This window comes from Arvicola amphibius, chromosome 7 (assembly GCF_903992535.2).
Source record: "Arvicola amphibius chromosome 7, mArvAmp1.2, whole genome shotgun sequence".
NCBI classification, from domain to species: domain Eukaryota; kingdom Metazoa; phylum Chordata; class Mammalia; order Rodentia; family Cricetidae; genus Arvicola; species Arvicola amphibius.
Window position 1 is genome coordinate 4,893,833 of NC_052053.1, and position 22,709 is coordinate 4,916,541.

Genomic DNA, 22,709 nt, shown 5'->3' on the forward strand with positions numbered 1-22,709 from the left:
TTCTGTCACAGTGTCTGACCCTCCTTGTCTCTGCAGAGCATTGTTTAGGGTGGTGACCTCGCTGGAAGTTCTCCCACAGTAGTCGTGCAGTTTGGAGCTCTGTGTCCCACTGCTTCCTTCCAGTCTGTGTCAGCCACTGAAACCCAGCCTCTCTCCAGATCTCTCTTATTTACCCTTTCATAAATTCTGATTAGTGACACCTTCTCTCCTTTTACGTTTAGAGTGCATCTGTGTGTGTCTGTAAGTGCCCGTGTGAGGCTGTGTGTGTCTGTAAGTGCCTGTAAAAGACTGTGTGTGTCTGTATGCACCGTGTAAGGCTGTGTATGTGGAGGTCAGAGTTGCTTCTCTCCTTCAACCATGGAGGTCCTGGAGGCTGACCTCAAATTGTCAGGCTTGGCAGCAAGCCCCTTATTTAGCATTTTGGCATGGATATATTTTCTTCCTAGTCCTCCTTTATGCCAACTAGGATGAGAACTTCTCAGATAAATCTCTTGTCCTCCCCCTTCTCCCCCCTACACACTCATTTTCTCCTTCTGGTAGAAACACTTCCCTAGTTTTCTGTTGCATTGCTTTCATTAAATTGCATGATTTCATTTCATCAGCAGCAGGCGCTAGTTTACTCTAGACAGATAAAGGATGAATAGATTGATTTTTGTGGAACTTACCATGTGCTGTGTCATTTTGTTACCTGTTTACGTTTATCACACTTAGTTTATATTCTCACTTATATTACTTAATAGAACATTCATAGTGAGAGTTTAAATTCTAGAATGTCCAAACAAAACACCTCGATTCCTGCTATTCAACTCTCATCTGTGATTTTCTGTAAACCTCTTTCTAGAAATTTGCTTATTTGAATTTTTTCTAACATAAATGCAGTCATATTTTAGAGGCACGTGTACGTGGGGGGGGTGGTATTCATGGATACCCATGGCCGGAGCCCCAAGGTCCTCCTCAGTTGTTTCTCCACATTATGTTTTTTTGAGACAAGGTTTTCCCAGCCTGGAGCTCACCAATCATTCAAGATGTCTAGCCAGTACACCCTAGGGATCCTCCATCCATGTGTCCATCCCATGACACTAGAATTACATGTGTACACAACCATGCTCAGCTTTTACATGGGTGCTCAGGATCCAAACCCACACTTTACCACCTGAGTCCTCTTTCCAGCCCCTTATCTACTTAGATTGTTGTGTTGAGCCCAGATTGTTTTCTATATTTATGTTGTTACATAGTCTGTTGCCTTGTATAGATATTTAATAAATATTCCCTTGGAATCCCACTTATTTTATTTGCACAGTGTGAGTATTAAGTATATAGTAATCATTTTAAGAGTTTTTCTCTGAGCAACATGCACACGCCCACGTTCATCATTATGGGTTCCCTAACTTAATTCTGTGTCCACTGCCTACAATCTCCCTCCCCTCCAGCTCTGACCATGATGGCCCCGCTTAGCTTCCGAGATCAGAGATGTTCAGGGTGGTATGTTCATAGACCTGCTTATCTCAATAAGCTATTTTTCCGCTTTTGCTCACAAGTTAGGCGCTTTCTCCATGGACTAAAGATAGCTCAGCAGGTAAAGGCACTTGCTGTTCTTGCAGAGGACCGGAGTTTGGTTCCAGGTTCTCCTCAGTGGCACACAACTGCCTGTAACCACAGCTCCCAGTTCCTGGGAACCTGACACCTTCTCTGCACGCCTTGGACATCCACACACTTACATCACACAGAGAGACTCACAGAAATGCACATTTAAAAGAAAAAAGTATTTAAATTTTTAGAATAGGAAGTCAGGCCGCAGTGGTACACACCTTTAATCCCAGCACTTGAGAGGCAGGTGGGTTTATAGAGTGAGTTCCAGGACAATTAGGAACACAGAGAAACCCTCTCTTGAAAGCCCTTTCTCCCAAAAATAATTAAAATAGTGGGAGATAAAACTCTGAGGTTAAGAGCACTGGCTGCTACTCCCAGCTTCCACATGGGTAACATAGAGTTACCCTTTGTAGCTCTAGTCCCGGGATCTGATGCCCACTCCTAAGCTCTGCAGGTGCCCAGCACATACATGTAGGCAAAACATCCATGCACATAAAATGCAATAAAATAAAAATTTAAAAACAAATAAAATACTCAAAGTTCCTGTTACTATCTGAGGGTTTAACTTCTTACTATCCTAATGGCCTTTTTCCACAGCTCTTGCCTTACTCTTACCTCTGCCAAGTTTGTGAGGGATTACGTATTATTTCAGGATCTCGATGAATGTCAGCCTTCTAATACATATAAAAGAACAGTTTTAATATATGGGTGTGAATTGATAAATAATTTAAAGTTTAAATATCGACTATCAGTATGCTTAGCTCTTTAAACACGTGTCGAATCAAATTGTAGCTAGTTTTGGCATTTATTTCAGAAATACTAAAATATTATGATTTTTAGAATTTTCTCCAAAGTCAAGAAGTTTATGTATTTGTTTTTCTTCTCTTCTCCCCTTCCTTGTAATTTAGCTGTTGACAGTGTATTGAAAAGGATGACGATAATCGGTGTTATTTTATCCTTCCGCTCACTGGCACAAGAAGCACTGAGAGATGTAAGAAATCATTTCCATATCATTTCTTTATTTTTCAAAAGTTAAAATTAGCAGCAATATTAAGAGTAAAATTGCAGTTTGCGTAGCGATGGTAAATAAAGTGCATTTTGGTTTGGTATTGAAATTAGGTTGCTATACTCTTTGAGCTATTCCTACATTAAAGTGTCCCTTCTGAGCTAGACTCATCTTAGCACTGAATGCCTCTTAGACAGGTCCAGTGAGGTTGGTAAATACTTTGTGCAAACTTGACTTTCCAGATGGTCACCTTTCATAGTGTGCAGGCTGCTGAGTGCTGACCCGTGTCTGTGCCGTCTCCTAGGTCCTGTCCTACCACGTTCCTTTTCTCGTGAGCTCCATTGAGGACTTCAAGGACCACATCCCAAGGGAGACTGACATGAAGGTAGAACCTGTGTGGTTTGTAGTTTATAGTGCGAGGCTCAAGTTACCTGGGAGATCTGAGGCATGGTGGGGGGGGGGTATGGAAAATTAATAACAAAATTAAACATGTAGCAAACCTGAAAATAGCTTGATGTCTATGCGATTGCTTCACTAAGCTCTCGGCACCAAAAAGTTCCTAAGCATTTTGAAAGTTAGTCTTTGATCAACTAAAAGGACATAAAATTTATTTTAAAATTGATCATTTTCCCCCCTTATATGACAGCTTTTTCTTCCATGATCATAAAGCAGAAAGATGAATTGTTTTAAATTCAGTCCTAGTCAGTTTTAAAAGTGGGTAATTACTAAGAACCATTTCTAGATTCCCCAATGCTAAAAGATTTTTTTCTCAGTGTGGTTCAGTGGTTTTGAGTTGTGATGTCACAGTTTTTAGTCAGGTTCAGAATATTTTTATCATCCCCAAAGAGCATCTGTACCCATAGCAGGCACTTTCCCCCCACCCCCCGTCCTAGATGGCTGTGTTGCTGACTGCAGACTGCCTGTTTTGAGTATGCTGTAAATCGTACAGAAGATACTCACTCTTGACTCAGACGTCCTTAACTTAGCATGTTTTCTTGTTACAGCATGTGTTAGCACTCTGTTTAGTGTTCCATTGTATTAATATGCCATAGTTTTTTTATTCAGCCATCTTTGGAGATAGGGGTTGTTTTTACTTCTTTGATGTTGTAAATAATGCTACTTTGTTTATCTATGTTGTTTTTTTTTTTTTTTTTTTTTTTTTTGGTTTTTCGAGACAGGGTTTCCCTGTAGTTTCTAGAGCCTGTCCTGGAGCTAGCTCTTGTAGACCAGGCTGGTCTCGAACTCAGAGATCCGCCTGCCTCTGCCTCCCGAGTGCTGGGATTAAAGGCGTGCGCCACCACCGCCTGGCCCCTATGTTGATATTTTTGTTCTGTTATATAAGGAATGGAATTGCCAGGTTCTGTAGAAATTGTGTTTAGTTTTGAGGAACCACCAGACTGCACCATGTTTTATATTACTATCAACACTGAATGAAGGTGCCAGGGTTTTCTATATCCAGTCCTTGTCTCCTTAATAAGAGCCATTTAGTTGGTGCACAGTGATGTCACACTTTTGGTTTGCATTTCCTTCATTTAAGAGGATGCCACACATCTGTCGATATCTCTGTATGGCTTCTTTAGAGAATGGTTTATTTGGATCCCAAGCCCGGTTTTAAACCATGTTGTCATCCGTGTGTGCTGAGTTGGCCCTCTCTTTCCACCTTTGCCTGGCGCTAGTGGTTGGTCTCCAGTTGCCAGGTTTCTGCAAGTGCCTTTTCCTGCTGAGTCACCACTGCCCACGTCATTGTCCTCCGTAGAGTCACCATCTGCACATTTCCCCCTGAACTCTTGGCAGTTGCTTGATGGTATCCAAGAATCACGAGAGCTTTAATTTCAGTGTAGTATGGCTTACCCGTTTTTTCTTTTGTTTGTAGTTTTGCAAACAGACAAACAATGTCTTGACAAAGGCCATCAACAGTTATGTGTGTATTTTCTCCCAAAATTTTAGCTTTTATGCTATGTCCTTAATACATTTTGAATTTATATGTGTGGTGAGGAGTGTGTGTGTGTGTGTGTGTGTGTGTGTGTGTGTCTGGAATTTAGTACATGGTTGTTTCCATCTGCCTAAGGTTTATTAACTATAGTATCAAAGATAACGAATTATGTACTTAGTTTTTAACTAAACTATCAGCCTATCCGTGCATGTATGCTGTAGAAAATTACTTACTAGAAATTGCTTTATCAGATTTTTAAAGTAGTGATTTTTAAATTTTTCTGTAATTGATTAAGCATTAAATCCCTAAAGTTTTCCATTAAATAACTGTGGACTTAAGCATAGATTCAGTAATGTTAGCTCGCTTTTATTTGTTCGTTCACCTCTTGGCTTTTACTGTAGCCCAGGATGATCGGGAACTCATTTTGTACCCAGACTGGCCTTGAACCCTGAAGTGCTGATAGCCCAGGTGTGAGCCACTACAACTGGCTTCGTTTATTCATTTCTTTTGACTTACTATTTTACACTCGTGTTTCCAAGACAAATAGTAACTTTAGAATGATTCTGTAGCAGAGGGGCTACAAATTTTGTTTGCACAGTGGGAAGCTATAAGGAATAGTGTTAGATCTTTGTCCAGTGTGGGTCACCTACCCTGCCATCCCTGCTTCAGCCAAGTTGCTAATATATTTGTAGGCAGACTTATTTAAATGATAAATGCTTTCTTGCTCAAGTGAACTTTCTCAGATATTAAAATCATTTGTTAAAATGGTGATCTCCTTGTACCTCTTGTGTTCCATCAGGTTGCGATGAATGTGTATGAGCTGTCATCAGCTGCTGGGTTACCGTGTGAGATCGACCCTGCCCTAGTCGTGGCTCTTTCCTCACAGAAGTCAGGTAGACGCATGCAGATTAGCGGATGTGCAGTGCTCCTGCTAAAATTGCTGGGCAGCCTAGCTGTGCTTGTGGGGCTTATCTTTGCATTTGTATTAAGCTTTAATTTTTTTTAAGTTGGAAGATATCAAGATAGAAAAGACAATACACCTTGTTTTTTGGAGTTTTCTGTAGCATTTCATATATACTGTCTGAGCCATACTACCAGATGAGGCTGTAAAGCCATTTCGTGTAGATAGATTTCGTCAGTGCCAAGGAGAACACCAGTTCAACCTTCATGTCTCAGGGAGGAGGAAGAACCGTGAACTGTAGGCTGAGGTGGAAGGACCAGTGGAGTCAGAAAGAAATGCTGACCAAAGCTGGGGGGAAGCTCCTCAGAAGGTGGAGGGGGGTCATCAGCTGCGCAGCATTGGTGTCAGTGCAGCACCAGTGCAACAGCTCGCAGATGAGCAAGACAGAGGGGCTGCAGACACTAAGTGTGAGACAACTCTATCGGGAAGAGGACATAAAGTTACAATAGCTAGAGGCAGAAGAAAAATCAAGGCTTCGTTTTTGCTTCGGGAATCACAGGTAGGCCCTGCACATTCTACTCCTAAGCTATGCCCCAGGTTGTGAAAGGGCTTTCTGAGATGGAGAAGTTGAGAACATTTGTATGCTCGTGTGCTTGTGGAAGACTGTCCTTAGGATACCAAGGAAATTGGTAACTAGAAATGGTCTCCCGTTTTAATTATAATAGATATGTACCATAAAAAAGGTACCTTGACCATAAAAGGTACCATAAAAAACCGTGACCGTTTAGAAATTTTAAGGCCAGTCCTTTGAAACATAGTACAAACTGTTATACATAATTCTGTGTTTGTCTACAGTGTAAGTAGGATCTGTTTTGTTTGTATTGGAATGCCCTTCTACTATTGATTTTATTTTATTTTTAGATTTTTTATTTATTTTATGTGTGCAAGTGTTTTGTCTACACTTGTGTTTCTGCACCATGTGCATGCCTAGTGCCCAGGGAGTGAAGAAGAGAGCATGAGCCCTTCTAACTGGAGTTCCAGATGGTTGTGAGCAACTGTGTGGATGCTGGGAACTGAGCCCAAGCTCTGCAAGAGCAACAAGTGCTCTTAGCCACTGAGCCTTCTCCAGCCCCCTTTACAGTTCTTTTGAGCCAAAGCATAATCTTTGCGCTTATTAGTTTTGTTATTAGTTACACTTTGTTTTCATCATTCAAATAATATATTATTGCTTTTTTATGATCAACCAAAATTTTAAAATATTATGTGGGTTTTTTTCCTATAATCAATCCATAGTTATATAAAATTGCAAACTGAAGGGTACCTAAAAGTTCCCAGGTATCAGGTAAGAAATCAGGTGCAATACAGAACAACTTAAATGCCATAAATATTTTTGTAAAGGTAATAGTATTTTAGAAAATATTTTAGAAAACGTCTTACAGCTATAGAGCGTGCTAGATACTCTCATTCATAACTGCTTCCTTTTGTTTTCTAGGATGGAGAAATAGGTAATGCTATCCCCTTTTCAATATTGGTATCCTTTAAGCAATATTTAAATGATTTTCATAGCTGTCTTAGGGAAAGGAAGGGATTTTTTCTTTCAGTGAGTTTTCAGATTGTGAGATGTAAAAAAAATTATAAATAGCAGTATATATGGTGTCCTCATAATTTTTCATCAGTTTTCAATTAGAAAGTTTTGATTAAAAATTTTACCATTATTTTTTCTAGGTTAGATTATTAATTTTAAATAATGTTGAAGAAAAGCTTGATATTTTTTTTTTAATTCCTCATTTAGAGAACATTAGTCCAGAAGAAGAATATAAGATTGCTTGCCTCCTGATGGTCTTTGTAGCAGTCTCCTTGCCTACACTGGCCAGTAATGTGATGTCGCAGTACAGCCCTGCTATAGAAGGTACCTCTTAAACGTGTGCGGAAACTGACATCATTGCTTTTAATGTCAGAGATGCTTTTTGCTTTGGGTAATTTGTGTTCTTTTCTGATAAGATATAGATTCAGTTCTGCCACATAATAGCTTTGCAATGGGCATCTGTTTCTGTTTTGAAGCTGTAGTTCTCTGAAATATAAAAGGTATAGGTCAGCTCGAAAGTACAGCAAAGGATGGGTACATGCTCTAAAGAGATGTCATTAGAGACGACGTCATGCTTTAAAGAGACATCATGAGAGACGTCATGCTCTAAAGAGACATCATGCTCTAAAGACACGTCATGCTCTAAAGAGACGTCATGCTCTAAAGAGACGTCATGCTCTAAAGAGATGTCATGCTCTAAAGAGACGTCATGCTCTAAAGAGACGTCATGTCTAAGCAGCTTAGCCTTTACCACAAGGTGTATATCTTTCACAAGTATCACATCTTTCAAGAGGGTTTGCCTGCTAATGAAATACTGACCTGACCATTACTTGTATTTGCTGTGATACTAAACACTCAGCTCATAACAGGAAAAGAGTAACTCACGTTGCACCCTAACTTAGTCATCCTGCTGTTTGTGTAGCCTGCGAGTCAATGTGTCACAAAATTTTGAAGTCACACAAACTGCACACTACTGTTTGTACTTTCTCAGGGCACTGCAACAATATACATTGTTTGGCCAAAGCCATCAACCAGATCGCTGCAGCTTTGTTTACAATTCACAAGGGAAGTATTGAAGACCGACTTAAAGAATTCCTGGCGGTATGTCTATTCAAATATCACGACTCATGACATTTTACAAGCTTTAACATTTCATTTAATGCTTTCCATTGATATTTTTGTTCTCAGTTTATTAACTATATAAACCTCACTTACATTTTAATGTTTTTGCTTTTGGAAGAGAAAACGTTACATCAAGTTTATCATTGTTTTCCCCTCTGCTTAAATGTCTCCTTCTCTGCCATATGGCCTTTTTGCTTAAACTAATGTTTGGACAAGGGATTTTCTTCACATTTGAAAGGTTTTTTTTTTCCCGTTTAAAGAAAAATGGAAGCAAAGAGAGATCATGTGTCCTTTAAAAGATAGAATTTACTTATTTCCGTTTAGTTAAAGATCACAAAAGGTGGCAAACTCCACAGTAGAAACACTGCTTGAGAGCTGGGTTGGAAAGAAAGCCTGCACCTGACTAACGGGTAGGGTACAAGTCCCAGGCCAGGCAGCCGGGCTGAAGGATGTACGAAACACCAGGGCCCAAGAAGTGGTCCATTAGTTAAGATTATTCGCTTCCCAGCTCCCAGGCCTACATTGTGCAGCTCACCTTCTCTGACTCTAGTTTCAGGGGATCTGAACGTCTGGCCAGCTTGGCCCTGGCACATACGTGGCGTATTCAGGCACTCACATGGAAAAGGAAAATAAAAGGTGTTTTTTCTCACTTCCACTTAGTTGAAGAAGTGCTGTTAATGAGTACAAACTCAGAAAAAAAAATATGATTTACAGGGCTGGAGAGATGGGTCAGTGGTGAAGGACGCTTACTGCTCTTTCAGAGGAACCGAGTTCAGTTCCTAGTGACCACATCAGACTTCACAACTGCCTCTTCACTCCAGGTCGTGGGGTCTGATGCCCACTTATATACAAACTCACACAGACATATATGTACACACGTAAACAAAAATAAATAAAATCATAAAAATGTGACTTGCTACCAAAAGAGAGTAATGTTAAATCTGTCAGTCAGACACAGTTTAATGTAATTTTTTTCTCAATCAACATATCTTTTTCATACTTTGCTTAAAGAAAAGAGATCAAGCAAAGAATTCTAGAATATTTGAATTTTTTCTTTGTTGGAAATCCTCTTAGCTTTTAAATTATATAAACTTAAGGAGAAAACTAAAGTTTGAAAATAGTACTACAGTTCAGTTGTTTTTCTTTTATTTGATGTATTTTGTTCTGGGTTAATGTCCTTGCTTGCAATTACTATGTATTAAAACCAAGTATGAAATTGTTTTCTTATTTAAGGCCTAAAAAATACACAGTAAATTTCCCTCTTATTAATAAGATATGCATTCAAAGTCTCCCACCACAAGAGGGTACCTGAAGCCAGGGATAGGACTGAACCACATACATACATGTACACTACTTATACACAATAAACTATTAATGCATAATAAATTATTGATGGACATGATAGAAAACGTTTACCTATATACTATAAAAACCTTAGGGGCCGTGCGCTTTCAGTACACTCTGCTGTACTGTGTTGACACTTACGATACTGAAGTGGTGCAGGTGTGGGTGAGATAGATGGCGGTGGCGGTCACAGACACAGGCCTGGCAGGAGAGTGTGAGGCAGGACCTCTCATCAAGCCATGAGAGTGTCGTGACTTGCTACCCAAGAGAATAGTGCTAAGTCTATTATCAGACATATAATAATATTCTCAACAGCCTTTAACAGAAGCCTTTTGGAGGACTGTTGTAATCAGCAGTTACTGTATTTTTAACACATGAAAGCATTAATGAAAGGTTATAATCCTTCGGTGGCTGTTGTTGACTTCTGCGCTGTTTTCTACCCAGAGACTTTACTCCATTAATCTTGTCTTTCCGAGCCTGTGCAGTGGGAAACATAGGCATATTTCAGTAACGCCAGCTTGTTGGTTCTGCTCTAGGTTCCTTTTCATCTTCCGTGTTGTCTGTAGAAGACTCAGGTTATCACGGGTCCTCATGTAGTGAGCCCTCCCTGTGTACTTCAGTGTGTTCCTCATCCGGTGTTCTAGCTGGTTCCTCTCCACCAACCTGTCTTCTTGTTTCTATTTTTCCAGCTATCTTCAGAAAGCCTTTAAAGTAGCTCATCCATCACTGTACCCATGAGTTCCTCACATCATTTCTAGTCTTTACTGAGCTGTTGCAGGGGTAATGGATGTTGGTGTGTCCATAAAAGCAAATAGCTTTTGGTACTGCATTGTATTCAGGTTAGGGTTTGTTTCAGTTGCAAACTGAATCACTTAGCATTACATTTTCCTTCCTTCCTTTCTTTCATCATCATCATCATCATCATCATTGAGTTTTTTTGACACAGGGTCTCTCTATGTAGTCCTGGCTGTTGTGGAAACTCACTGTGTAGATTAGACTGGCCTCTAACTCATAGAGATCATCAACCTGCCTCCAGATTGCTGAGATTAAAGTTGTATGCCACCTTGCCTGGGCCACTTTTATTTTCCTTTTTTCTTTTTGCAGAAGTTCAGGATGGTCAGATATTATCTATTAGTTGTAGACCTTTTAATTCAAACCCTTCTTCCAACATTTTTTCCTAGTTCTGGGATGTGTGTAAACACCATGACTTGCTCACACTCTGGTTACATTTTTATACCTGAGGTTCTTGTGTCCACCACTCTGTACTGTGGCATACACCGTTGCTGTGACCCTCAGTTTGACATGTGGCAACAACACTAGAACACGTGCCCCTTTGCAGATGGAGTCGCTTTTTCTGGAGATTTCAGAGTCTGGCAGACACTTTCTTCCTGTAAGGATTTCTGCATTTCCATGGGGAGGAGGAACTTACTGCTCCTCCGTGGCTGTACAGTTGCAAGCAGTGCTGCTGGGTGTGGGCACCGTTGTATAGCAAGGGTCACTTGAGCACACAAACTGCAAGGCCATGTCATTCAGCCAAGTAACCAGTGAGCAAGTGACTAATAAGCAGGTGCAGTTAGTGTGGCTGTGCTGGGCAGAGGGACAGCTGTTCCTGGGAAAGAGGAAGCAGAGTCAGACAAGATTCCACTACTTAGAATGACATGTAGTTCCACTTTAGAAATTGATTATTGGAAATTAGAAAATTCTGGAATATTCTGTTTTGTTTTCCAGCTGTGATTGGCCATCAAAAGTAAACCATTTGTAAAAGGATGGGCTCCCGCATAGTTATTATAGATACTTGGAAGGGAGAAAACAGCATGGATTATCTTAGAAGACACACTTGAGGAAAATGTCAGTTTTCATGAATACTTGATTATATGTATATCTTAATTGTTGAGGGATGTAAGGTCTCCAGCTCATCATACATTATACGTTGAGTAACTCAAGCTTGTTGGAGGTCAAACCGTACTGAGAACGAACAAGTAAGGGAGCTGGGTTTTATTGCCAACCTCATTGATTCCACATTTGTACTTTTAAGCTTGCGTCCTCCAGTCTACTGAAAATCGGCCAAGAGACAGACAAAACTACAACAAGAAATAGAGAATCCGTTTATTTGCTTCTGGATATGGTACGTCTCGTTTCAACTTAATTAACCTTCACTAATAAAGGAAGGTCCAGTCCTTAACATAGCTCTTCTTGGCAAGTGAAAGTTGTACTGTTTTGGGTTTTTTCTTTTGCAATTTTTGATTTTTCTCCATTCCCTGTGTTCACTCCACTCAAACTATGCACTTTAAAGACTCCTGCAAAGACTGGTAACACTCCATCTAGCCGTGGGGCAGTAATAGAAAGTAAGACTCCTGTAAGGATGTACACAGCTCTTGTACTTCCCTGATATATCAAGTTCAGTTCTCTGAGCTTCCCGTTTCCTTAGCCTTGGAGAATCAGCAGAACTCAGAGCTCCATTGTTATGTATACAATATTCTGTCTGTGTGTATGCCTGGAGGCCAGAAGAGGGCACCACATCTCATTACAGACGGATGTGAGTCATGTCGTTGCTGGGAATTGAATTCAGGACCTGTGGAAGAGCAGGCAATGCTCTTAACCTCTGAGCTATCTCTCCAGCCCCCTTGCTGAAGATTTATGTTCCATGTGTTTCTATTGATTAATTGATAAACTTGAAAATCACATTAGACAGTATTTTGGTAGAATTCACTGTGGCACGTTTGTATTTTAGATCTTGAAGTAAAATGGTGTCTGTTTCTAATGAGAAGATTGTAAATTGTTGAGTGAGTAACTTGACTTCTGACGTTATCTTACTTTTCCAGATTGTACAGGAATCACCATTCCTAACAATGGATCTCTTGGAATCTTGTTTTCCTTATGTGTTGCTGAGAAACGCGTACCATGCTGTCTACAAACAAAGTGTTACATCTTCTGCATAGAATATTCACTCAAGACAAGCACGCGGTTTTGTTGCCTTGTTTATCTGTAAACTGTGGAGCTGTTTTACCTTAAAGCCTGAAAACACTTTTGTGGATCAATTTTCTTCATGCCGTTGTGTTTTCTGATCATTGGCTTCCTAATACGGTTGTAATACGGTATACTTGGTTGATTTAGTTGCACATTCTCAAAACTCAGTGAAATTCTATGATTTTAGAGTATCCTTTGTTTGAAATACCATAACATTATGTTTTTGATAACTGATAATGAAAAAAACCTTGCTTGTTTATTTCTGAAAATGAATTGTATTTAGTGATTATTTTAGATAGTGATACGATAGCACTCATGTGTGTAAATTATTTCCTAGAGGGAGAGTTCTGGTCTGTACCTATGGTTCCGCAGAGATCGAGAGTGGATGTGCATTTGTGTGATGCTTACAAAGACATTTCCACTTTGTTTTGAACATTTGCCAAACTAAATACTCTAACATTGTTTAACCTTAGAAATGTTAGAACCTTGAGCAGTGGAAGCAGATTCTGAGTCTCTCAAACAGCAGCCTATGCTGTTGCCTGTAGAAAGCCTACTGATGATCTCATCCCATGCTGCCCGACTGGCATCAGCACTACCACATACCCTGCTGTATAATAAACAAGACACTTGTCAGCTGTTGATACAGGTGTTAGTCCCAAACCACTTTTTATATGTTTTAAATTTTGAAATTCAAGTGTATCTGCCATAACATAAATAAACACTAGACTGTATCATATTTTGAATTATTTCCTTAAGATCTTTGGAAATTTATTCAAGAATATGAAATTTTTAGTTTAAACTTTGTTTAAAGTAAACATAGATTTAGGGATATCTTATGATAGCAGATCCATTATTACAAAATTTGTTTAAATGTTTTAGAAAATATTCCACTGGGAAAAAATACTGAAATTAGGAAGTAAGACTACATGACCTTGTTTTAAATATAAGAACTAAAAGAAAGCATGTCTGCGTGCATGCGTGTGTCATTGGCTTGCTAATTTTATCGATAATCAAATGGAGTTGTTGAAGAATAAGGAAAAGTGGAGAGACCATAGAGCTCATGTGTGGTGCTGAGGACTGGGTCCGCCCTCGTGGAGGCCCGCACAGTGTCTCTGCTTTGTGGTTGACGGGCAGAAGGGCAGCACCTTCAGTTTTGCATTCTGATTGGTGTAAGACAGCCTCTTCAGCTCTGCCTGAAGACGAGGGCTGTTGTTCACAGCTGTTCTATACTCTTGTGACATTACCTCCAAACTCACTTAAGTCACTCATAGAAGATACTTTGTAATTGCTTTCAACTCATGCTAAGATTACCACCAAATTGTTAAGATTTCTTTTTATAAGCTGGGCAATGGTGGCACATGCCTTTGATCCCAGTGTTCGGGAGGTAGAGACAGGCCTCAAACTCTGTGAGTTTGAGACCAGGCTGGTCTACAAAGTGATTTCCAGGACAGTTCAAGCTACAGAGAAACTCAGTCTTAAAAAAGAAAAAAAAAATTCTTTTTATCCCTTAGTGACTAACCAGTAAACCCATTTCCCTTCAATATGGTTTGAGTATTTGTCGATGGTGATACAACTTTATTGAGGCACTCTCATAAACTTTATATGCTCCTCAATGTTTTCAGATATCACAATATTACTCCTTTTCTAAATTCCTTGTATTTAGAAAGAACAGCAGGATGTTGATGTTTTCTCATGCATTTACTGCATCATACAATATCCATAAACTTTAGAATAGGCCGTGTTCCCCCAAGCTTCACATGTTGAAATATAATCTCCGGTGTAATGATGGGGTGGCCTGCGGGGGGTGATTATGCATTGAGGGAGGAGTTCCTGATGCCTGCCACCATGTGAGGACATAGTAAGGAGCACAGTCTGAACCAGCCGGTAGGCCTTGAAGATACCAGATCTGCCAACACATTAATCTGGAGATTCCTTAATAGCCATCCAGTCGGAGGCATCTAGTTAAAGCAGCCCAAACAGACTGACATCCTGGTTCTGGGGGTGTTACCTGTGGAGCAGTGTAACTAGCTTTCAGAGTGAAAATACTGCTTCTGGATTTCCAGTTATATGTCATTGTTTAATGGTGTGCACAGCACTTAAAGAAAAGCTATGACAAGTATCACATAAATGCTTATAATCTAAAGACATAAAGGGGGAGTTCAAGTTACAGCTAAGATGAGTATATTTACTTAAAAGGACATTGAATTGTTAATAAATGAGAATCCTGTACTAGAGGCCAGGTGAGAACCGCTCCATCGCAGCTTTATTCCTAGCAACTAGAACCTGGAAACAACCTAGGTGCCCCTCAACCAAAGAAGGGATAAAGGATATGTGGCGCATTTACACAGTGGAGTATTACACAGCTGTTAAAAAACAATGACATCGTGAATTTGAAAACAAATGGATAGAACTAGAAGAAATCCTGAGTGAGGTGACCCAGACCCAGAAAGACAAGCATAATATGTTCTTACTCATAAGCAGATACTAGCTGTAAAGGATAACTGTGATACAGTCAGACTAGGTAAGAAGGCGGGTTCATGGGGGATGCCTGGATCTCCCTGGGAAGGGGAAATGGATCTTGTGAGTAGGGGTGTGGGATGGGGGAACATGAGAGATGAAGTTGGGGTGGTGAGAGGGGAGAATACTGAAAGATGGCTGAAAAGGGGGAGCACTTCAAGGTCAGAACTGATGCAATGGAAACTACCAGGAATCTACAAGGACGACCCCAGCTAAGACTCCTAGCAATAGTGGATACGTAGCCCGAACTGGCCATCTCCTGTGACCAGGCAAGACTTTCAGCAGAGGAATTAGGACACCAACCCAACCACACAACCTTTGACCTCCAGTCTGTCCTGCCTATGGGATGTGCTGGGTTAAAAGTGGCACAGAGATTGTGGGATTTGCCAACCAATGACTGGGACTCGTGCCATGAGAGAGCCTGCCCCTGACACTGCCCGAAGTGCCTGAACCCAGATGTTGGATGACCCAGAGACCAAGGATAAAACCAAACGGAGAAAAAAAGTCAACGTAATGATTTGTAATGATAATCTGCTATACTCATAATTGGTGACTACCCCAGTAGTCGTCAGAGAGCCTTCATCCAGTAACTGATGGAAACAGATGCAGAGACCACAGCCAAACATTTGCTGAGCTCAGAGAATCCTGAAGAGAGGGAGGAAGGGTTGTATGAGCCAGGATGTCATACTGGATTGCCTTACCCAACTTTAATACAAGGGGAGGTGCTTAGTCCTACCACAGCTTGGATATGCTGTTTTGTTTATACCCATGGGAGTCCTGCCCCTTTCTGAACAGAAACAGGAGGAGTGGGTTTGAGAGATGTGGGGAGAAGAAGAGGGAGGGGAAATTGTGGCCGGGATGTAAAATAAATAGAAGGAAAAAGAAAGTAACTTACAGGTCGTAACCTATATGATGACTTGTTAGTACATATGTGGGTGTCATAAAGCATGGGGAAGTAGACAGTTACTTATTTGACCTTGCAAAGGCTAACACTAAGGAGCAGAGAATATACTACTTCCCAGGTCAGAGCTGTCATTTCATTCCTAATTTTTACCTACAGTCCCAGCGTACAAGGATCTGTTGTGTGACCTGATGCAAGGTCCAGCTGGAAGAACTTGGGATGGCAAGGCAAGGAAAAATTTAGGCTTGGCTGATGCTCCTGACGGTCCATGCCAACAATACTGACTGAAGCAATAATGAGAGTAAGGCTTATCGAGAGCTCGCTGTGCATCGCATTGTGCTGTGTAACACACAGTGTAACGTGACCTTAAGTATCATTCATTTAGTTGCAAACCTAGTCCAGAAGCTGCGTTTTTTTTTGTTTGTTTGTTTTTGTTTTTTGTGTTTTTTGCCTCCTGGATTACTCACATATGAATGCAGAGTTTTCCACTCACTAAAGTGCAAGGCTTAGAAAGCAACGCTGAAGTTCTTACACCACTCAGGCACTTTCTCGACCATGCTTCTTCATCCCCAGCTTCCCCACTTGTCGTGCATGAGAGGAACTGTCTCTCAAATAGGTCTCCTGCAGAGAAGCAATGCAAGTACTGAAAACCCGCATTAAAGGGCATGTGTTGCCATTCTAGCCCACATTTTTAATATTGTACCATGCTCTTTTCCAAGTACTAAAACAGTTTCCTTGATTGGCTAGGCATGGGTACTCTGCCCACTCCTTGGTCCTTACTGATCCTAATTTTGTTATTTGCATCTGTCACCTCTGTTGGCCTCAACTTTGTGTGTTGAATCAAATTCCTTTGTGCCTCTGATTCCATGTTAGAGTTTGAATCTGAAATGCCTCCCATACCATACAATCAAGCTGGTACCAGGCCAGCAAACGGGCTTTGAGGAGTCCATGGATCTTGATGGGTCTGCCTTGGTTCTCTTCTGCATTGCTGGGTCAAGGACTCCCTGATAAAAGTAACTTAAGGAATTAAAGATGGGTTTCCATTCACGGTTTGGGGGTATAAAAGTAACTTAAGGAATTAAAGATGGGTTTCCATTCACGGTTTGGGGGTATAGTCCATCATGTAGAAGTCATGGCAGCTGGCGTGTGAGGCAGCTGGTCACTGTATCCTCAGAAAGCAGAGTGACAGCCAACGCTCAGTTCCCTTGCTCATTTTTAAGCAGTTTGGGGACCCAACCCACGGAATTGGTCCCACCATCACTTAGGATGGAGCTTCCCACCTCAGTTCCCCCAGCTACTCCCGGCTACAGCCCAAGCAGCTGGGCACACCTCTGAGGGGATTTCTTTGATTGGGTGATTTGTGGTCTGGACCACACCTGGCGGCAGCTCACATGAAAGAAGGCAGGAAGGAAGTTTCTGCTTTTTGCCTGCTTGCCCTCAGTCTGACTAGCTAGTTCAAATATCCTGCTGCTGAGGTGTTCCTTCTCCTGCATTAGAGCCTATTTCTTGGGATTGTGATATAGACTGAAGACCAGAGGAGACATCAGCCTCTGGGGCTGAACAACCAGTGGATTCTTGGACTTTACTCTCCAGAGATAGCAGTTGTTGGACTATCTGGACCACAGCCTGTAAGCCGCTCTAATAAGTCTAGATAAATAAATGTAATTATATATACATATGTGTGTATGTGTGTGTGTGTGTCCATCTATATAAATGTATATGAATATTTATACTTATTCAATCAGCTTTTCTAGAGAACCCTAATACACCAGCCAATCTAGAAACTTCCAAACATGACTAGAGGCATGAGCCACAAACTTAGTCATGGTGATTCTAAATTCAGTCGATTTGGCAGTCAAGATAAAACCATCACAGGCTCTGGCCTAATCAGCAGATTAATCCATATGGGTTTGAAATATGACATAATTCCTAGGCAGTGGTAGAAACCGGAGGTGGGGACTACTTGGAAGGAGGTCACTGGAGACAGTCCCTTCCTAGCTCTTTTGCTGCTTCCTGCCTGCTATGGCTTGCAAGGCTCTGTTCCCCCATGCCTCTTCACCATGGTTCTCCATCTCCTCACAAACCAGGCACAGACAACTGAGATTGCACCAACGTGCATTTCGTCCTTTAAATCATCTCAGGAATCTGTTACAACATAGGTACTGTGCCATGTATCCATATTAATATACCTCTTAATTTTTTAAAAATTTATTTACCTTTTGTGTGTAGTGATGTTATAGCTGTATGTCTGGTGCTCCAAGAAGCTAGAAGATGATGTCAGATCCCCTAGAACTGGAAGGACAGATGGTTGTGAGCAGTCATATGGATGCTGGAAATTGAACCCGGGTCTTCTGGAAGAGCAGCCAGTTCTCCAGCCCCAGACTCTTTGCTTTCGCGTCTTCAGAGAGGATATCTTTCTTTTAGCAGTATCATCTCATGAGTATGTGACATGTTCAGGTGTGGCCAGAATCTGAAAATCTCACATCTTAAATGAAAAAGAATGATTTCCTTAATTTTAACATAAACAAGGCTAAAATTAAGATTATGCTATGGCATATGTACATAATAATTTGTATATTCTATATGTAATATGTGTAAGATGTAGAGCTTATTATACCTTCAGATGTCATTGTGACACTCAAAACAATGGTGACAATTGTTCCTTTTCTGCATGCTGTTCTCTACCTATACAATGGAATGGTCTCTTACATTCTGAGCTAAATTTCTGATCATGTTCTAGGTATTGAGTTCAAGTATCAGTATCCCCGCTCCTTAACACACCATTGTCTGCTTCTCAACCTTGTGGATGCCTTTATAATAGAACCCACTGAATCATAAGATGGCTGTCTCATTCTGGGAGTGTCTTGAGGTAGGGTCTGTTGTTTATTTCATCTTTCTGCGTGGTCCGATCTCCAGCTCCGTATAGCTCAGAAAGTGTGCGGTAAGGTGGAGAAGGGTGGCGGCCAGGCAGATGCTGCACATCTCCTTCGCTAGAGCTGCCCTTTGTTTTGCTTCATGTGGGGAAGGGTGATTGTATTTCTCTTGGTTCTAGTGTTGTTGCTGAGCCTGCTGAGTTATGGGGAATTAGAGGATTTCCAGTAACCAAAATATGGATACCTTCATGGTGACAGAAAAAACGGTCTTCTGCTATTTCATACAGCAAGATAATTCACTTGCCTGGAAAGTTTGAGAAAGGCAGAATAGCATCGGTGGAATATCAAAAATATTTTCCTTGTTGCAGAAAAAAATTAATTTGGAAATATAAACAAAATATTGAAGAACAAAGAGGAATCACAAAGCAACCCTGGCAGTTACTGTCCACGGATAAATGATATTTCCATCCTAGTGATTCATCTCTAGCTGGAGCCAGTACTTCATAAAAAATGCTGGGGCTTTGTGGCACTTAACTGTAATCCTATCCCTTTGCTGAAATTCCTCCTGCACCAGGCTGGCTTGGTGATCTGATGTCACCAAGCGCCAGGGATTAATAAGCCTTGACATTTTATACACCAGCTTTGCTCAAGACTGCACTGGCCCTTTCTTTGGCAGCTGATCACACGAGGAGAACCGTAGAGGCTCATAGGTTCTTGGGATGGCAGAACAACCTTGGAGAACGAATGGCCTGGTGGCTGCAGGTCACAGCACCAGGAGTGACTAGAGACAGCAGCTGATGGCCTCTGGAGCCCGGAGTGAGCTCTGCTATTTCTGTCATCGATCCAGATGCTGCTAACAAGGGAACTGTGCCATGCCCCCATTCTGAAGAACAAAAAACCCAACAAAATAAAAATTTAAATGTGGAATGGCTTCCAGTATACTTATAGTAGACAACTATTTTCTGAGTACTTATACAGCAGAATCTCTGTATTTGATATTTAAACAACTGTGATTCTTTTTTATATACAATAACTGTTACTCGTTGACAACAGCTTATGTTGGAGAGGATGTGAGGTAAAGGGAACACTCCTCCACTGCTGGTGGGAGTGCAACTTGTGCAGCCACTTTGGAAATCAGTATGGTGGTTTCTCAGAAACTTAGGAATTAATCTACCTCCAGACCCAGCAATACCTCTCTTGGGCATATACTCGAAGGATGCTCAACCACACCGTAGGGACCCTTGGCTCGACTATGTTCACAGCAGCATTATTCATAATAGCCATAACCCAGAAAACAACCTAGATGCCCCTCAACCAAAGAATGGATAAGGAAAATATTATACATTTATACAATGTAGTTTTACAAAATTATATAAAACAATGGCATCAGGAAATTTGCAGGCAAATGGATAGAACCAGAAAAATAATCATCCTGAGTGAGGTAACCCAGATCCAGAAAGACAAACACGCTACTTACTCACTCATAAGTGGATACTAGACATAAAGCAAAGAATAACCAGGCTGGGGCTGGAGAGATGGCTCAGCGGTTAAGAGCACTGCCTGCTCTTCCAAAGGTCCTGAGTTCAATTCCCAGCAACCACATGGTGGCTCACAACCATCTGTAGTGAGGTCTGGTGCCCTCTTCTGGCCTTCAGGCATACACACAGACAGAATATTGTATACATAATCAATAAATAAATAAATATTAAAAAAAGAATAACCAGGCTATAATCCACAGCCCCAGAGAAGCTAGGTGAAGAAGGAGGACCCTAAGAGGGACATATGGATTTCCCTGGAAGGAGAAATAGATGAGATCTCCTGGGTAAATTGGGGGGGGGGGAGGACAACAGAGGAAGGGGGATGAGGGATGAGAAAATGGGGATCAAGAGTTCGGGGAGGGACTGAGTAGAAAAGCTGTGAGCAGAGATCTTGAAAGAGGGGCCATTAAGGGGTTAGGGAGAAACCGGGTCATTTTGTCAGTTGTGACCTAGCATTCAAGTCGAATCCTTGCTATGACTAAGAGCAAAACGCTTGCAGTTGTGGATTGTGGATTCTTCTGAGCAGGAAAGGAACGCATTTCCTATTATTTCCCTATCACAGAGCATGGCTGAGCTTGTAGAATATTGTATTTTCTCATTTTCTGCAGAGAAAGGAGCCTTTCTTGAACATGTAACTTAGTACCTCAAAATTATAAGGTGCTGAAAGATGCCCTGGCCTTTCAAGGACATGAGTCCACGCACGGTGGAAACTCTTTGATCCCTTCTGGCTTCTTAACTGAAAGGTTTGAAGAAATCTTTTGGCACAGGCAGAAGCGGAACTGGGATGGCTGTTTATAGTAGGTGGATTTTATCGCTGGATCGGAAAGTATTTGTGGGAGCCAATTCATTAGTGCCCGATGGACAGTGTGCTGCCCTACGGACATAGTTTCTCACATCGAAACTCCCTTCCTTTTTAAACGCTAACATCCAAAGATACTTATAACAAGTCTGCATTTTCTTCAGCAAGCGCGTCGTCTGCTGAGCAGTGGGGCGGAAGCCTTCTGAGCCACTGCTTTCTGTTTTGTTATCTTTCTTCCCATGACGTAATTGATATCATGTCGACTCAGCTGGCCACAAGCTTTTAAGGGCTAAGTCTATTTGCTAGATTGTTTGCACTTCCTGCTCAACTGAGAGACATGAAGTGTCTGTCATGAAAACACACGAATAACACAGAAGCTGCTCTCAAGAGGCCTCTCACAGTGGGCATCTATGCAGTGACCGCTCTCTGCTGAGCTCATGGGAAAACAGAGCCGTAGTCACTGCACTGAGGCGCTTTCTCCTGACATTTTTTTCTGTTTTTTTTTCTTTTAAGTAATTCCCATCAATAAGCTCTCCATCAATAAAACAGGTGCTTTTCAGCCTAATCTTTCAATTAACGGAAACAAGGAGAAGTGGCGTAGGAAGGTTTTGCACACTAGTTTGTAACTCTGCCAGCTCCAAATCATGATGATGGCTCAAAGGGACAGAGTATTGGTTTGTATGTTCACAGTGTGCGAGTCTGTACTTCCGTGTTTTCCTATGGTCAGTGTATCACTGTACATAAAGTGTGCATTTGCTCTGTGGGTTGACAAAATCTTAACTTGAGGGCTGTCTCGTGGGTTGAATCCTTTCCCGTGTACTTGATTCTGTACTGCGTAGGGCATGGTGAAAGTCTGATCAGCCGAGGATCCATTTTCTGAGCTTTCGTTGGATTCTTGCAAGGTACACACAGTCAGATGCCATGAGGTACCCCATATCTAAGTCAGATGCAAGAAGGTAAGTGTTCCAGGAATCATCGCTGCGGCTAGGGAGCTGGTCGGCTTATCCAAGGCTTGAGACTACAGAGAACTTCAGTGGTAGCATCGGTGGAGCCCATTGGCTGGTAAGAACTGGCAAGCTATGTGGTTCGGTGTCCTCTGGGGTAACAGTGGCATCCTCCCTGGACGTTCTATGCTTCTGGTGGCTCTGTCCAGATCTAGGTTTGTAGCATGTGGCATGCTGGTTAATATTTCATAAAGTTCCTCTTTATTTAACAAAACTATATATACTGTTTGCTCTTGGTTTTTAACAGGTAAACACACATAAAGTAAGCTCCCTCTCACACCCTGAGCAGCTAGTTGTCTTGCGCTAGTCCTGGTAATTAGCTCAGGTGCTCTGGTAAGAGGAGCAGCCCCCGGAGTCAGAATGGTGAGTTTCTGTACAGGCGAACCCAAGTATTTTGGAAGAAAAATGCTTCAGTGGACCCTTTGTTGTGAGTTACACCGCTGCCGTGTAGCGGATGTGTGTGAATGCGGTCCCGCGGAGGAGGCTGGTTACAAGGCTACTGGATGGAAAGGGACCCACGGGAACTCCACACGTCCAAACTGCCGCAACCATGTCCCCACATGTTGCGCAGACCTCCAAGCCTCTGACAAACACTTCTTCCAGAAAACTTTGGATCCCCCTGGATGCAG

At 41.5% G+C, this 22,709-nt stretch overlaps 1 protein-coding gene across 1 annotated transcript in view; it reads left to right on the plus strand.

Annotated features, from left to right (window-relative positions):
• Positions 1-13,184, plus strand: part of Nckap1 (NCK associated protein 1) — a 79,303-nt gene extending 66,119 nt beyond the window's left edge. The window contains exons 25-31 of the mRNA XM_038336072.2: positions 2,499-2,581; positions 2,901-2,981; positions 5,329-5,422; positions 7,223-7,339; positions 8,007-8,116; positions 11,517-11,606; positions 12,304-13,184. Coding sequence (XP_038192000.1) covers positions 2,499-2,581; positions 2,901-2,981; positions 5,329-5,422; positions 7,223-7,339; positions 8,007-8,116; positions 11,517-11,606; positions 12,304-12,420 — 692 coding nt within the window. The 3' untranslated portion in view covers positions 12,421-13,184. The remainder of the gene's footprint in view (positions 1-2,498; positions 2,582-2,900; positions 2,982-5,328; positions 5,423-7,222; positions 7,340-8,006; positions 8,117-11,516; positions 11,607-12,303) is intronic.
• Positions 13,185-22,709: the final 9,525 nt, after the last annotated feature.